The sequence below is a fragment of the Ambystoma mexicanum genome, chromosome 10, assembly GCF_040938575.1.
Source record: "Ambystoma mexicanum isolate Mex_15411 chromosome 10, UKY_AmexF1_1, whole genome shotgun sequence".
Taxonomy (NCBI): Eukaryota; Metazoa; Chordata; class Amphibia; order Caudata; family Ambystomatidae; genus Ambystoma; species Ambystoma mexicanum.
Window position 1 is genome coordinate 1027822621 of NC_090932.1, and position 17106 is coordinate 1027839726.

General features: G+C 45.9%; 1 protein-coding gene across 1 annotated transcript in view; it reads left to right on the top strand.

Moving 5' to 3' along the window:
• The window catches only part of LOC138492969 (cytochrome P450 2J4-like), a 291460-nt gene that overhangs the window by 142698 nt on the left and 131656 nt on the right, over positions 1-17106 (top strand). Inside the window, exon 5 of the mRNA XM_069620246.1 lies at positions 11069-11229. Within this exon, the coding sequence (XP_069476347.1) occupies positions 11069-11229 (161 nt within the window). The remainder of the gene's footprint in view (positions 1-11068; positions 11230-17106) is intronic.

The window sequence follows — 17106 nt, forward strand, 5'->3', positions numbered from 1 at the left end:
GTACAATACATAGAATAATACCGTTCAATGGCAGTAATGTCAGTGGTTTTCTGTGATAAATTGGGTAGTAAGCCACACAGCTTTCAAGCAGTTTTGCATGGTAGCACATGAAAAACCCAATAGATACAAGTCACCTACAGTGCATAGAACCATTTTGAAGCACATTTTCATGATGCATTTGCCCACTGTATAAAACACATTCCTACTGACTGTGCCCATACATGTCCATGCATGCTGCACCAATATACGCCAGCGTTACAATATAAGGCTTCCCAGCCAGTAAAAATTGCCATGCCACAGAAAGTAAGGTTGTTTGTTTGTTTGTTTATTCATTTGTAATGCGCACCAGACCCAAAGGTATCAGGGCGCAGAAGTTACAAGGAGATACACAGCTTGGTTTACAGCAATAAGTTCCACATGGCAAACAAATATGGGACAACGGTACAGGTACAAGAAACAAGTATGGATCAATACATACAAGGAAGAGCACACGAACAGGCATGCTATGTAAGAGCAAAGGATTGCATCAGGTGGTCGGTGTAGTAGGTGGTGAGGATACCGGGCCTTAATGATCAGTTGACTTGAGCCAGTTGATGTAGTTAAGTCTAAAGTTCAGGTAGGATTGATCTTCTCGGAGTGAAGGTGGCAAGGCGTTCCATAGCTGGGCCGCTTTGACAGGAAAGCTACTGCCTCCAACTTTCGATAGCTTATATCTAGGAATGGTGAGGCAGCTAGTGTTGGCTAGTCTAGGGGTCTAATGGAAGTTCTTCTGCGGAATCTCTCAAAGAGATAACTAGGAGTGGCGTTATTCAGTGCTTTTTGTGTAAGTGAAGCAGATTTTAGCTGGATTTTGTCGTAGGTCGAGAGCCAGATGTTTTGACACCTAATCTCAGATGCATGATTTCTCCTAGCCACGCCGAGGGCCGCTCTAAGGGCATTATTTTGGAGAGTTTGGATTCTCTGGATGATCGATTTATTGGAACCAATGTAACATATATTGAGTCTGGATATACCAAGGTATGCCAGTTTAACAAGTAATCACACTTATGTTTGCTTTTACCCTTGATGCAAAGTACACAAATATTGTGACACACAAAGAATACATGGCTAGACTGGGGCTACCTATGTAAGCCAATCGAGCCATGTAATGACACTTATCACGTTTGCTTTACCCTTGATGCCAAGTACAAATTAACAAATGCCATGCCACAGTAAGAAAGTAATTGCACACTGACACCATAGGACATAGGCCAAGCTAGCCATGTAATTACACTCATCATGTATGCTTTACACTTTATACAAAGTAAAAAATATCAGGCTTCCTTAAGAAAGCAAATGCAGACTGGCATTAGTAATGTAGCTCAGTCTAGCCAAGTAATAACAGTTTTATATTTACTTTTTCCTTGATACCAAGCAAAAAATGCCATGCCACATTAAGAATGTATATGCAGATTGACACTAGAACTGCAGTCTGTATATACTTACTTAATGTGGCATGGTATATTTTACTTGGCATCAAGGGTAAAGCAAATGTAAGTGTTATCACCTAGCTAAAATGGCCTACATTCAATGTAAGTGAGTCTAGCCAAGTAATAACACTTATGTTTGATTTATCAAAGGTAAAGAAAACATAATACTTATGTTTGCTCTACCCTTGATGCACAGTTACTGCTTTATCAAGTAGCCATACTGTCTTAAAAAGTAGACCAGCCTAGCCATGCGATAACACTTCACTTATCATGTTCGCATTACTCTTGATTGACAGTACTGTTCATCAAGGGTAAAGCAAAAACAATTCCACTCCATAAGCAGCCCATATGCCTAAATCTAACTGACCCGCTGGACGGGACTGCAAAATCTAGGGGTGGGCGATGAAACAAACACACACGCACACAAACACTTCCATCCTCACATTCACACATCATTAATACAATGCATGCATTCATAAAAACAAGCACACAAACATGCATACCTACATACATCATGCATACATATGAGTCTCTGCAGCATGAACTCGCTGCCTGACTGGAGATAACTCCTCTCCTGTCAGTCAGCTTATCTAGGCTGCTAGCGCAATCAATATTGAGAGCCGGCTGGGCCAGGATTCGATCGCCCCGCCGGCTATCACTATTCTGTGCTACTTTTGCTGCTCGGTATACAAAAATTTGCTGTTGTGTAGTGGGGGGCATGCCCTTGCTCAGAGGAAGGCAGCACAATCCCCCTTGCAAATGAAGCACATGGGTGGACTTTGCTACTTGCCACTCAGGCAAGAAGGGGGTCTGCCGCTCATGTGGGGGGCAGTGCCACCCACCCATAGTGGCGGGCCACCACTGCTTGGCTGCTAAACTTCAACCCCTGGGGCACTTGCACCTCATGTAGCAAAACTATGAATTGGTGGGAGTCTAAGTTAGCCAGAAAGAGAATAATTGCAATCAGCCCTTCTATTGTCTGGCCCAGACCACCTGGAACTTAATCCCAGCAAGGGCTAGAAAACCCCTCACCATCCTTCAGTTCTGCTCTTTCAATAATACCTGCTGCACATACAAAAACAACTCTCTCCCTCCACCAACAGTACTGCTGGCACCCTCCTGTTGTAAAGTGCTCTGCCGCTCATGAGCTGGTTTTGTGTTCTAAGCAATACAATAAAATATAACTAAAGTATGTTTGAAGATTGGGGGTGTCAGTGGGTCTTATGTCTGATAATTTCAGTATGACGATATTCTGAACAATCACACACACTTTTTTTTAATCACTTTTTTTATTGGATTTTCATACGTGAGTAAACATTTTAATTAATACTATACATAAAGGGAAAAGGAAAACAGAAAAAACGGGGCCGCGGCCCCTGGGACCGTCAAGCACTAAAGGAGGGTTCCTGTAGGCCAGTCTATTCATGTCTGACACACCTGAATGAGTTTGCACATTCTACTGGGGGTGTAATGTTTCTGATGCACCTTAGAAAAATCAGCGGGCATCCTCCCATTTTTGCCAGGTTTTGTGCGCCTTCTGAGGGCACCCCCTTGCTTTGTATACTCTGTGTTCCATTACAGCGCATATGTCCACATCTGTGGCCCATTGTTCATAGTTTGGCATCGTCTCCGATCCCCACAACTGTGCAATGTTCCTTCTAAGTACTGCTGTAGCAGTCGACCAGAGTAGCTTTTCATATTGTGACAGGCCACTTTCGTCGGAGAACCCTAATAACAAATGCTTTGGTTCCCTAGGTACTGGTTTACCCATGACTCCTGACAATTTATTGCAGCATTTATGCCAGAGCTGTTGTATGTTGTCGCATTCCCATAGGATATGAAAGAAGGTCCCTTCTACACGTTTGCAACGCAGGCATCGTGAGTCTGGAGCTCTACCCCACCAAAACAATGCTACTCTCGGGTAATAGACGTGGTATAGGATCTTAAGTTGGACCAGTCTGAACCTGGATAATATGGCTACTTCACGGGGATACATCAGTGCCTCTGTCCAGTCCTCTGGCTGTAATGTCCCCACGTCCCGCTCCCATTTTGCTTTTAGGCTGGTTAGTTCCGGTGTGGCAAAGGATGTGATCGCATTGTACATGGTGGAGGTGATTTTGTGCTTAATTTGTTCCTGGACTATGTTGCGTTCCATTGGGGTGTATTCTGGCATATCCCGCATGTTCTGTAGGTTAGATTGCAGTGCATGTTTCATTTGGGTATAGTGATATATTTCTGTGTGTGGGAGGGAGAAGTCAGATTGTAGTGTCTCAAACAGGATTATCTTGCCCTCCCGCACTATTTCTCTAATCCTTGCTATCCCTTGCTGGTTCCAGGCAGGCCATCAGGGAAGCTTACTTATTTCTGGGAGGAGTCTGTTGTTCCATAACGGTTGTATGGGTGTCAGTTTCGAGTCCCACTCCATGTGCTGGTGTGTTTCTGCCCAGATTCGGGTAATTTGTGCTGACATTGAGGGGGGCGTTGCACCGCCCAAACCGTGATACAAGAGTTCCAGGGGTGATGCTGTACTATCGGAGTTGATCCCTCTAATGTGTGGCAGGTTTGCATCCCAGTGAAGCATGTCGTTCACCACTGCCGTCTGACAAGCCCAGTAGTATATTTGCAGTCTGGGCAGTCTAATTCCCCCCTCCCAAATGGACCTTTGAAGTGTAGGGAGAGCTAACCATGGTTGACCCCCGCACCATAATAGTTTCCGGAGGACACAATCAATTTTGAAGAATTCGTGCTTTGGGATGTAAAGTGGTGCATTTTGCAGAATGTACAGAAATCGAGGAAGAACAATCATTTTGAACAGGGCCGCCCTACCTAATAGTGTCAGTGGCAGGGAGATCCAATGGCGAGTGTCCTCCGCAAATCTTGCCACGATTGGATGTAGGTTCCTGGGTATGTAGTCAGTGAGGTTTTGCGTGATTTGTACACCAAGATATTTAAATTGTCCCCTTACAATGCGGTAGGGACAGTTTGTTGGTATTGTGGCGATTGCGCTACCTATGGGGAACAGTGTGGATTTGGCCCAATTTACGCATAGTTCACTAAAGGCCTTGTATCCTTTTAGCATGTGCGTGACTCTGTGGCAGGAATTAATCAGGTCTTTTAAATAGATTAACAAGTCGTCTGCATAGAGTGAAACTTTGTCCTCCCATGTGTCTGACCAATGGAAGCCCTCCCAAAGTGTGGTGTTTTGCAGGAGTATAGCCAGGGGTTCTATGGTGATTGCAAAGATCATGGCTGACAAAGGGAAGCCCTGCTTCGTGCCCCTGCCCAAGAGAAAGGAGTCCGATTGCCAGCCATTAACTTTAGTTCTGGCGCTTGGGCAGCTGTGTAGCAATTACACCCAGCTCATAAAATACCGGCCGAAGCCCATGCGGCTCATTATTTCCCAGATGGCCTCCCATCGCACCGAATCAAAGGCTTTTTCAAAGTCGATTGCGACTAGTGCCAATGGACTCTGAAGACTATCTGCCCTTTCTAGGGCTGAGTGTAGCCTATAGTGGTTCATGCGGGTAGATCTTTGGGGCATGAAACCGCATTGGTCTGGGTGGATCAATGACGGGATGACTTGCTGCAATCGGTCCGCTAGTATTTTGGCTAATATTTTTGTTTCACTATTTATAAGTGAGATAGGTCTGTATGAGCTACGGAGTTCGGGGGGTTTATCCGCCTTGGGTAATACTATTATTGAGGCTTCTGTTAGGTCCGTGGATAGGGAGCCTTAGTCCCTTGCGTGTTGATACATGGGCAGAAGGCGTGGGGTGATTAAATTTGCTCCCACTTTCCGCCATAGCTGAACCGGAAAGCCGTTTGGTCCCGGAGTCTTACCAGATTGGAGACCAGACATGGCACTCAGCACCTTCTCTGTGATTTCCCTCTCTAGTAGGTCCTGCTGTGCCGAGTTTAAAGTGGGGAGAGTAATTTCCTCCATGATCGAAGTGTGTATAGGGGTGGTGGGTATCTCATACAGGTCAGCATAGTAGGTTGCAAAACCTTACGCTATATCTTGGTCTGACACTGGTGAATCTGGGCCTCCTGTCTCAAGTCGTCATACTTGGCTGTGTCCCTGCTCTCTGCGTTCTAGCCATGCCAACATCTTGTGGGCTTTATCCCCTGTTTCATATATCCTCGCCCACATCGCCCCGTGTGCTTGCCGCACATTGTCTAAGGCTAAGTTCTGGAGGCGTTTCTGTGCTAGCAGTAGGGCCCGGTTTGTGTCGGGATTGTCTTGGGCTAGGTGTATCTCTTCTGCCCATTTAACTTGCTGTTCCGCCTCATGTATTTTATGGAGGTGTTTCTTTTTGTATGCGGTAGTCCATGAGATGATTTCACCTCTCAGTACTGCCTTGTAAGCCTCTCATAGCGTGCCAGGGTCCGTTGCGTTTAGTTCGAAGTATGATTTGGTCATTTCTTGAATCTTGTCTACTAATTCTTGAATACCCAAGTAGTAGTTGTTAAGACGCCAGCTGGGACGGGGGGTTGGTCTAGATATATTGAGTGCTAATACCAATGGGGAGTGATCAGAGATTCCTCTGGGGAATAGATATGCCTCGTGTGCCTTGTGCATGTCAGTTGACGGGAGAAAGAAGTAATCTAATCTAGAGAGCGAGGGGTGTGCTCCGGAGTGATAGGAGTATTCTCTATTATTGGGGTGGAGGTCTCTCCAAGTGTCCCGCATACCCAGGGCATTTGCAAATGTGGCGAGTTTAGTAGGTATGCTGGGGGTTTCTGTTGCGTATATGTGAGCGATCTAAACCAGCGATCATGACTTCATTGAAATCGCCTCCCATTATCATGATATTAGACGTGTCTTCTGTGATCAAGGGGGAGATGTCGGTAAGCAGTGGAGATAGTAGGGTGGGTGGTGCGTAGACCGCTAACATTGCAATGGATTGTTCCTAGAGTGTCCCTGTTACATATACGTATCTGTCGCCTGTATCCTGGGTAACGGTATTTAGATGGAAGGGGAGCCTCTTATGTACTAGTATCATGACGCCACGAGATCCCAAGGTAAAGCCAGCATGTAACGCAAGACTGTAGTTTGTACGCTTGAATAGGGTGCAGTTTGTGCCTGCCAGGTGGGTTTCAGACAAAAATACTATGTCCGGGGTTTAGGTATTGCACGACTAGTCAGCGTTTAACCCCATTGCCCAGGCCGTTGACATTCCATGTCATGAACTTGAGGATTCTGGGGATGCTAATAGTGGTGCTACGTGTTGCCATGTCCACCTGTAGTAGGAGAAATGTGTGCTGCGGAAGGTGGCCTGACGAGCTTGTCTGAGCCGTGTTTGAGTGCTGTTGCCCTCTTATCTGACTTCAGTATGTGTTGTGCTTGACTGGTCCGTTGCATAACCAAACTGAACAAACCCATATCCCCCCACCCTATACTCCTCCCAACTAGAAGCATTGGTCACCCGAACATAAGAAATCTTAATTGTCAACCAGACAACATACATGCGCTGAACTATAGCGTGAACCGTTACCCCCTAGGGTGAGTGGCTGGGGAGCATCACCCTTTGTTCCGTAGGAAAGGGGGGGGGCTTGAAGAGAGAGGCGAATGACCCTTCGCATTGCCGCATCATGAAAGTATGTAACGCCCTGTGTGAGGTGTCTGATCTCTCGGAAATCGAGGCAGGGATCAACCACCCATGTCTTCCGGCAGTCTTGACCTGGTGCCTGAGGTGGCACCAGTCGTTGGTCGGCTGGCGATCTGGGGTTTCTGCCCCTGTTGCTTCAAAGTGTCACCCAGTCGCCATCTATATGCTGCTCGGCACACCGCCATGCCTCCTAGGGTCGTTAAAGTGGACTGTGGTTCCGTTGTGGTAGATTTTAAGCTGGGCGGGGAAAAGCAAACCGTATTTGACTCCCAGTGTGTGAAGTTGCCTTTTGAGCTGGTCAAAAGATTGTCTGTCCTTCTGCACTTCCTTCGTGTAGTCGGGGAAGAAAGCAATCTTGGAGCCATTAAAGGTGATCGTGCCCTTGGCACTTGCCCGTTGTAGCAACGCATCTCGATCTCTATAGTTTAGAAGCTTCGCTATCACGGTGCGTGGGGGTGCGCCGGGCACTGGCCTTCCCGTGAGCATGCGATGTGCTCTTTCGATGGAAAAAAACTTAGAGAAGCAATCCGGCTCGAACAGATCCGTAAGCCATTGTTAGAGAAAGAGTTCCATGTGGGGGCCTTCTGTTTTTTCGGGTATGACAAGTATGCAAACATTATTGTGCCTGGATCTCCCTTCTCCTTCCTCGATTCTGTCTTCCGGTGTCTTCAGCTTGGTTGTGACACCATGGAGTTGCTGTTGCATGTTGTGTAGTCCTTTCTCTGCATTGGAGATGCGTTGTTCAGCCTCTCCGGTGCACACTGATCATTTTTGTAAATCGTGTCTGAGGATCCCGTCCATCTTCTGCTCCATTGATGTGCAGGATTCCGCTGTGGCGGCCATGGCATCCTTTAAAGAAAGCATGTGCTCTGGCTCTGTTTCCATGGAGGGCAGTGTTTGAGGATCATGGGCTTGCGTTGGGGGTATTGTGTACTGGTCTATTCTGTTTTGCATGGGGTGTTTCTCTTCAGTTTATCTTTCCCCATGTTCACTAGCGAGCCTTACGGCTGGACAGGCGTAGTACTGTTATAATGCTTACTGTCCTTGATGGTTGAGAGGCGGTGTGCAGTTTGGTCTGAGGTCTCTTGGTGTGTGGTGCACAGCCTAATGGTCCTGTAGCCCACAGGAGATATTCCAGTTATTCGGAGGGGTGAGGCGCGGTTTTATTCTGTGTAGAGCAGTGGCCAGCTCAATAGTAGTTTTGCCCCACTGAATTCAGAGTCAATGCTGCAAAGTCACGCCTGCTTCCCCTTGCCCTTGGTGATTGACAGAGCTATTATGGTGCCCTGGCAAGAAGGGCTGTACTTGAGGATTGTGCGCCGTGTGGTGAGCCTTTACTGGGACCTGATGCTGTGCTAACAACCAGTGTCCGCCATTTTTCGCCCGTGTAGCAGCCCCCAGCACCGTGGCCTGTGTCGTTGGTGCGTGCTTCCAAATCCGGGCTTCTCTATTACCTTCCCTTGGTTTGTCTCACTCACGCCTCTTTGGCTGGCAGGAGAGGGTTCCAGGGTGGCGGGCGTCGCAGCCAACGATGTTGTGCAACCCTGCAGGACCGTCTGCTTATTGCCCAGGGTAGTGTGTGTGCTGCCAAAGCCCGGCGGCTATGCGGTTGTGTTGTTCCCCCCCGGGTGGGCCTGCTTCTGGCTGGAGAGGGGTTTCTGAGTCATGGTGCAGTGTGCACCGTCACCGCAGTGCGCCACAGGCCCTCCGGTTCCTTACTCCGGGCAGTATTTGTACTGGTGTTGCTTGGAGGCCGAGCAGCTATGAGACTCTCCAAGGCGGGCCAACCAACAGCCCAGGGCCTCTATGTTCCGCAGTGTGTGGGCCACTGGAAGGGCACTCACCGGTACGGCTGTCTTGGCGGCTGTGTTCTTTCCCCTCTCTTTGCTCGGTGCTCCAGCTGATCCGCTGCTTCTGGGAGAGCCGTTGGCGGATGGAGATGGCGCGGGGCACCGCAGGGCAGGAGTCTGCTGGTCCGCTGCTTCTGAGGCACCACCTGGGCTCGGCCCGCCTCCTGAAGGCGCTTGCCACGGGTTCTGACCGCCCAGCCCCACAGGCGACGGCAGCGCTGGAACCGCAGGAGGGGTTCGCCCCGCCCGGCTGCTGCTGTCCTTGTCCAGTTGGAGCTTTTAACGTGGGGGCTGGGGACCACCCGGACAGATGATGGTGATCGGGGCGGCAGTCTGGGTTCTCCCGCAGCACAACACCGTTCTCCATTTGCAGCACGTATGATGCCTTTGTTCAGGTGGCCATCTTGGATTTGCGTGGGTCGGCACCCGCGCTGGCCTCACACGCTTCTAATTCCCTCTCCCGGGAGCGATTTTCTCTGCCCTGCAATCTGTTTGCACCCCAGGATGTTAGTTACTCTCCAGAAATGTTTAAGGACCCCGCAGGAGTTGAAAAACAGGGTTTTAGATTAGGATTTCAGCTGCAGTCGCAGGAGTTGCGGAGGCTCACGTCCGTTGCATCTCGCTGCTAACCATGCCCACATACACACTTTTTGATGTAGCATTATTTTTTAAATGTACAGACTTTTATCGATTCCTTTAAAACTTATCAAAATTATACAGTAAGAAGACAAATCAACACAAATCAACACAAATTCATTCCGCAGTTAGATCCATCCCTTTTTAAATCTGGAGTACTCCTTTCGAAAACTGTATTGAAGCAAAGATTAAATCGAAATCTTCACCGCACAAAAGGTTGTCCAGAAGCGTTGTGCCTCCACACAATGTCTTCTTTTTAAACACTCTCCCAAAAACTTGGTTCTAAGTTCGGTCAAACCCCTGCAACCCACAAGAATGTGCCGCAATGTTTCCACCTGTCCTTCGTATTGGCAAAATCTACACATCATCTACATTTGATTTGCCATATCGCTTCAGGATTTCATTGGTGTTAAGCAGGTTAAATCTCAGTCTCATGAACTGAGTTCTGTACCACGGGGACGGGAAGAGCTTTAGGTAGCGGAGCCTTGTGCCAAATGCCTTGGATTCATTGCCAGTTGCCACCTATGCGAGTTTCTGTCCTCAAGGGTTTTTATCCAATCTTGTGTCCAGATTTTTCCTTTAACTTTGTCGGGATTAGTCAATAGAAGTTCAATACTCGAACCGAGCGACTCCAATTGGGCTCTGCAATTGTCCTTCCATTGCACCAAAATACAATGCTCGATCTCACCCGGCTGTTGGGCGAGTATTTCCAATGAAAGTGCTGAGGGCACCGATATGCATTTGCGAAATAACAACGCCTTCAAAGCAGTTTTCACACATAATGAAATAAGGCCTAGCTCTTACCTTATTGCAGAGGTTGTTACCAATTTTGGCAATTTTAGGAGCTTACTCACACACACACGCGCACGCGCGCGCGAGGTTCCTCCTGAGTGGGCCTAAAGTGCGCAGATTAATAAATTCAGTTGACGACAATATGTAACATTTCGAGAAACCTCCCTGGTTGTCCACAAAGGTACACTTTGCAATTAACAAAATCATTCTGGGGTGGGAAAATAGAGCCCTAAGAAATCGAAATGGCTCCTACGATATTATCAGTCTTTCCCTTGCAAGCTGGAACATAAACAGAAAACAGCTGCATTACGAGCAAGTCTGGGCATGTCTTCACACGGAAAGTGTGCTCCTCAAAGAAATGTGCCTTTATCTGAACTGAAAGCACACAGGCGTTCAGCGCTTCTTAACTCTGAAAGTACCAAAGTGTCTAGTCCCATACTGTGGGGGCATCACTGAGGATATTGGGATAGGAACGAGTAAAACGATATAAAACATGATTTATGTCCAGCCCACTGTCACAACGAATTTGGCTTTTACAGTGTGACTAACCTTAGGAGTTTCTGATTTCTAGTCACCTGCTCAGTTTTTCTTTTGGGCTGACGTATAATAATCCAAGATGGTGTTGTGGTTTTCTTATCAACCCTTCTTATCAGTTTGTGCGGGCACTAACAAGATCCTGCAAGCATTTATAATGTGATCATCTTCCTCACAGGGCATCCTTTGGAGCCCGCCTGCCGTCTCGCCAACTCCATGGCCAATGTGATCTGTGCCGTTACTTTTGGACACCGCTTCTCCACGGAGGATGTTGTATTCCGGCAGCTGATTACCACCGTTGACCTGCTGATGAGCACCCGCCAGAAGACCTGCAGCAGGGTGAGTGATTGGTCAGTAACATGCAGGTGGGCACACACACTGCTAGCGTGAGTCTCTAAAAAGCCAAAACACAATTCGTCCAAAGAGCAAACACTCAAGGCAGGAGATTAGTTAGGTGGACAGTAGGTATCTCAAAGATGCACCAGACTGATTTATCCATAACAAATTCTTCTCTGTAGCGCCCCTGAAATAACTGACTTGTGTAGAGGATGTTTGTTAGGATCCCTCTTCAAGGAACCTTGGAAATCTCTAAATTGCACAGTGCTTCTTCAGTGAGTCTTTGGGGTACACCAAAGCAGATCATAGTGAGTTGCCAAAGCAGAACACATGGAAAAAAGTACTGTATCCATTTTTAGTTTAATCTATTAGGTGGCACTTTAGCGCCACCTTTAAGCTGAAACTATTGCATTAGAGTACAGCTAGGTGGGAAATGGGATTTGCGGAGGGACACACCGCTTATAGGTGTTGTTTGGCCATTTACCCACCCATTGATTGCTCATGGCCATGCTAATTCCTATGGCCATTCCGACCCACTACCTGCCCCTCCCCATCCAAATCACACCCAGTGGGAACTCTTTGAGCTTACTCTTTCAGACAGATCAAACTTTGGGCAGCCAGACTTATTTCTATATTGTTTGCTGAGAGAGAGTTAATGGCTTAACTGCTGCAGTAAATAGCTAACGCTGTAATAAACTTGTCTTAACCAAGTGTGCCTTCAGTCACTTGATTATTATCTGTTCCTTGCACTGAAGTCCTGTTAAAAACCAGCATTGACAAAGCCAGAAGTCAGGGGTTATATAGGTATTAAATAGGCATTTTCCAAGCACTGCTATTATATGTCCAGGTAATCGCACCATTCTTATGGCCAGACAGTACCATAATATATGTGCCTAGCAAATGCCTATCTAATACCTAAACAAAAAACCAAACTGCTGGCTTTGTCAATGCCTCCTTCGGATGTTGCTGAATTACTCTCACCCACCAGAATGATCGTTGAAAAACCCAGAGAAAACTGACCTACACAGGAAATTTAGAGCATTACTGGCTTTCAGAAGAATTGGGAGTCTTTGCGAGTTGTGTATTTAGCGGTAAAAACTGTGGAATTTGCCAAATACTGCAATTTTTTGCACCTGCCAGAATCAGAGGTGAGCATGGAAATACCTCAGCTGGTTTCCCCACTACTGCCACAAGAATTAAGAGTCGCATTTCCAAAATGGAAATCTGCCCACTTTTACCTCCAGAGTTAGAGGCAAAAAATGCAAATTGGCCCCAAATGTATTTCTAGCTGTTTTCACTGTAGAGCGGAAAAGCATGGTGCTTAAGTACAATGCAGCAAAATCATTTTTCACATTGGCCCATGTAAGGATGTGAAAAGGTGGCCATCCTATCACCACCTTGCCCATATAATGCATTCAAGCGTGTGAATTGATCCTTCTGTGCATTTGTACACATTTACAGTAGTGCTACGAGTCACTTACGCACATTATCCATTTCCACTATCAATATGATGCTGGAACTGCGTGTGGCATTTAGTATTTCAAGAATTCTACTATGCGTGTACTGGGGCGTGCGCAAACTCTGAATCGGGCGAATTTTCAGGAATACCGCTGGCAAACATGGTATTTACCTCAGTGACAAATCTCTGAACGTTTTATTGTGAACCAAAATAACATGATATGATTACAATGATATAAAGGGCAGTATGTGTATAATAATAACAATAATAATAATAATAATAATAATAATAATAATAATTATTATTATTATTATTACTATTATTATTATTATTATTATTTTATTGTGAATTAGTCCATAATCTGAACTTTGCACAGTTAAATCAAATCTATCAGTCAACCAACTTAATACATACATTCACAACATTACATTAATACAATGAACACATTACCTAAAAGAAAATCATACAGATCAATACAGATAATACTTGAAATACTAAAAATGCGCTATATATATCAAGACAATGACAAGGTACAGTAGTCTTAATCCCTCCAGACTCTGTCACATATGCCCTCTATGTCAGTAATACAAATTCTCTAGTTACTCAGTAGAAAAGTAAAAAGGCCATAAACGATACATAATACCCCAGCCATCCACATGCAATATAAACAAGGGACAGATGAAATCACCCATGTCCTTCCTCTAAGTTCATGATGCCAAAAGGGCCAGCCCAGGCCCCCAATGCCAGTCCCAAAACACTGAGCTAACCACCCCTAGTCCGAGCAAAGCTCAGCTCTAAAAAGGTGACTACTTTGGTAATACGTTTCTCACATGAGACTATACCCTGTATAGTGCCAACTGGGTTCCAATAGTTTCTGAATTAAGACAATAATCCCAAAAGGACTCTCCAATAATGGAATCCTAGCTGTGCACCAACCTACCCAACATGCTCATATACTGCGGGCCCAGCCTAGGGCATTGTGTTAGAACATGTCTGGTTGTCTCCAGATTACCCACTATCCTACAGATATGACAGAACCATTTTGTATGTGTATATTGCACATGATTCAAACACTGCATTTTCAATGTATTCCCACTGCACAAAAACAGGGGCAGAAGCAAACCTGGCAAATGTAAGCCAGATATCATTTTCTGACCTCAAAGGCTTATTATTCTTGGCAAGCACACTTCCACCTGGCGAGCAAATCACCTTGGCAGTTACAAGAGAAGCTTTCATCCGGGGAAAACAGAGCGAGGAGGAACTCCTGCAAATGTCTAACCTTAAACTCTGAAGGCGATACAATGTATTCTGACGACAGCAAGATTTTTAACAAAAAAGAAAAATAGTTTGAGATTGTGGGATTAAAAAGGGGGAGGCAATTTTACTCCCTACCCGTCACAACAGAGAAAGAGTGACCCCTACAAGAGAACGAAATACATAGGAGGTGAGTATTTTCCAAGTACTCTATTTCTAGAGCGCACCCCCAGCCCCCAGTTGGTTGGTCCTGGTCTCAGTCAGATAGCACAGCGAGTTGAACGCTCACCCCTGATATCTGTGCACAGCCTACTGTGGCAGGTTTGAATCCCAGCAAGGTCAACTCAGCCTTTCATCCTTCCATCCGAGGTCCATAAATTGATTACCACTCTGTGGTATACTAATATCATCTGTTATTTCAGTGCTCAGAGACCCAAGGGCGTGTAGCACTATGTAAGAAATAGATATTATTATTATACAGAAGCGAGAGGCAAGACGAAGGGCGCGAGCCACAAAAAGGCAGAGGCAATGATATAGGTTTTGGGATGGTGATGACAGGAAACAACATGTCCAAGAGAGTTCAATTAAGGAGGCGGGAGATCGCATTCACGCGTGGCAAAAACCGAACAAGGGGGACACGGAATAGAAAGACACTGTTAAAAATACTTAAGAAAGCGAGAGGAGTATTTGATGAGGCGTTTTCTAAAAAAAAAAACAGGTTCAAGATTGTAGTGACAGCGATGAGCAGGGCACAGGGATTTAAACAGAATCCTGAAGCATACAGGGAGCGAGTGGAGGGAACGAAGAAAATGGGGTGACACGGGAGAATTTGGGGGACTTGGTAATAAGACAGGCAGCCACATTTTTAATACTTTGAAGAAGTCACGGGAAAACCAAGGTGAAGAACTTTGGCATCAGGGGTCAAGTCCTAAAAAATAAAGCGGGGGACTCATCAGCAAATGCAATGGGATGTGAGGTCGCCAGAAATTAGCACATCAAGGTGAAATATGCACATTTCATTAAATTGGCTTTGCATAATCACCCAAATTGCACGGGACAAATGGCATTTATTAGCGTTTTTAAAAAGGTGTGCATGTTTTAAAGTCCAAGAACCATACACATGTTTTCTCTGGGACTTGCAGTACCGAAATGGTACATTTTACCTTTAGTTGTTTATTATTTTTCATCAGGTTATATAGTGCAGTGGTAAAGTGTCTGGCCTACAACCCTGACTACTGTGGTTCAATCCCCGTGGTTGGCTTTACTGCATAAATTCAAAGAGGATGTACAATGTTTCTCATTTTAGCTGGGGGGGACTGAGTCCACCCTCTGAAAGAATTGGGGGGACGCCGTCCTGCGCGTGTACCCTGGACTTGAGCCCTGTTTGGCATAGTCCAGGCAAGTGGAACAAGAGCAGTGACAGCGGAAATGGAGGCAGACGGAGAAGTAGTGAAAGATGAAAACAAGAGGAAGCTCCTTGATTGATCTGAGGGACTTGGGACAGGAAGACGTCAAGTTTGAAACCCACATTTTTAGCAGATGAAAGAAGGTGAGGAGGGGCAGAGCATGAAGCAGGTTATGCATGAAGATACAAAAAAGGAGGAAGGGCCACCAACAACAATCACACACTTTTATCTGAATTTAATTGTCCTACTGTGAACATAAAGACTCAATTTGTTGTCAGGAATCGAGGGACCCTGATGATGAACTGCTTCATTGATAAAATTCCAGGCCTTAAATGTCACTCTTTTTTTTTAACCCGAAGTCATTGCAGAGTACAAGCGTCTGCCATGATGTGATCGGAAGGAGCCAGTCGCAATAGTGAAAGCGCTATCATGCTGTGAACTTGTTGCTGCTTTCTTATATCTCCCTGGGGTGGACCAAGGTAGATACTATTACTTTTATAGTCTTAGTTACTGCCTGGATTTGAAAAAGGCAAATTAAGGTTCCTTCCGATTTCCAGATCACAAAATTTTGGCAACGCAGTAGAGCTTGCTCCCATGACTACAGGCCAGATGGAAGAAAGGTCAGATTGTGCTGCCTGCTTGGAGAGAAGGACCCCATTTTAGAGGGATTCATTTTCAGCCTGCTCTCAGCTGTCTTTGAGCCAGCACGAGGCATGGGGGAGCTTTTCTCTAAGAACCCTAGAATGACCAAGAACCCTCACAAAGGGGTGAAGATCTGTGTATCGTCAGCATAAATATTTCATCTCATCCAATTTGCATTGAGCCTTTTTTGTGGCAAATGCTTTGCTTTCCATAACGGTGGAACTCTGTGAACTGGTGATAAAACCTGGCTAATGGTTCAGTGGGATTTTGAGAAAGGGCTGATGCTGCTGGACCCCCAGGCCAGGCTGATGCCATTGCTTCACAGTTCATCAATGTCTCTTTCCAGAAACACATGTCGGAAATTGCACTTGTTTCACTCAGGCAGGAAAGTTCAAAATAACTGGGATCACCGCATGTTCTGACCATGCAAGGTGCCACATGGCTTCTGCAACCACGGGTTCGTCAAGGCAAAGACAAAACAGAGCGTGTGCCCAGAGGAATGTGTGAATCTGGCCACTAGATGGACCAGGCCTAAGGCCTCCATGACGACTCAATGACTTCCAGAAGTGCCAGTTTCTTAATCTTTTCATTGAGGGCAACAAAGATTGAATTAAACTATATAGTTAAGCCTAACTGCTTCATCCACCTGCTAACTCCATGACAGGTTAAGGTCCACAGACTTACCTGCTATTTGTTCAGGGAGTCAGGATCGGAGGAGGTGGGCACATCATTTTGGCTCTGTAGGGGAAGCGAATCCATAATCCCATCACAAATCCTTCTGAAGTCCCAGTCTTTCACACACAGCTTTCTGCAACCATGATTGTGATGCAAAGCATTGTGAATATGTGAATAGTTCCTGTTCTATAATTAAGCCTTTTAGACGGAGGTCATGATCACAGGATGATGACCTGCACCAAAGTTACTGCCTGCGGTGAAACCGAGGGATTTAAGATGGGGAAGGGTCATTATCACAGGAAATTACGCCCCGAATACGAGGTCTGTTAGGCTATTCACACAAGTATTTTTGAAATTAAAGGAGAAAGTGAATGATTTTAAGCTGCTGTTCAAAGTCAGAATGTTTGGAGTGAGGTCTATTCCAGAGATTATAGACTACATTCC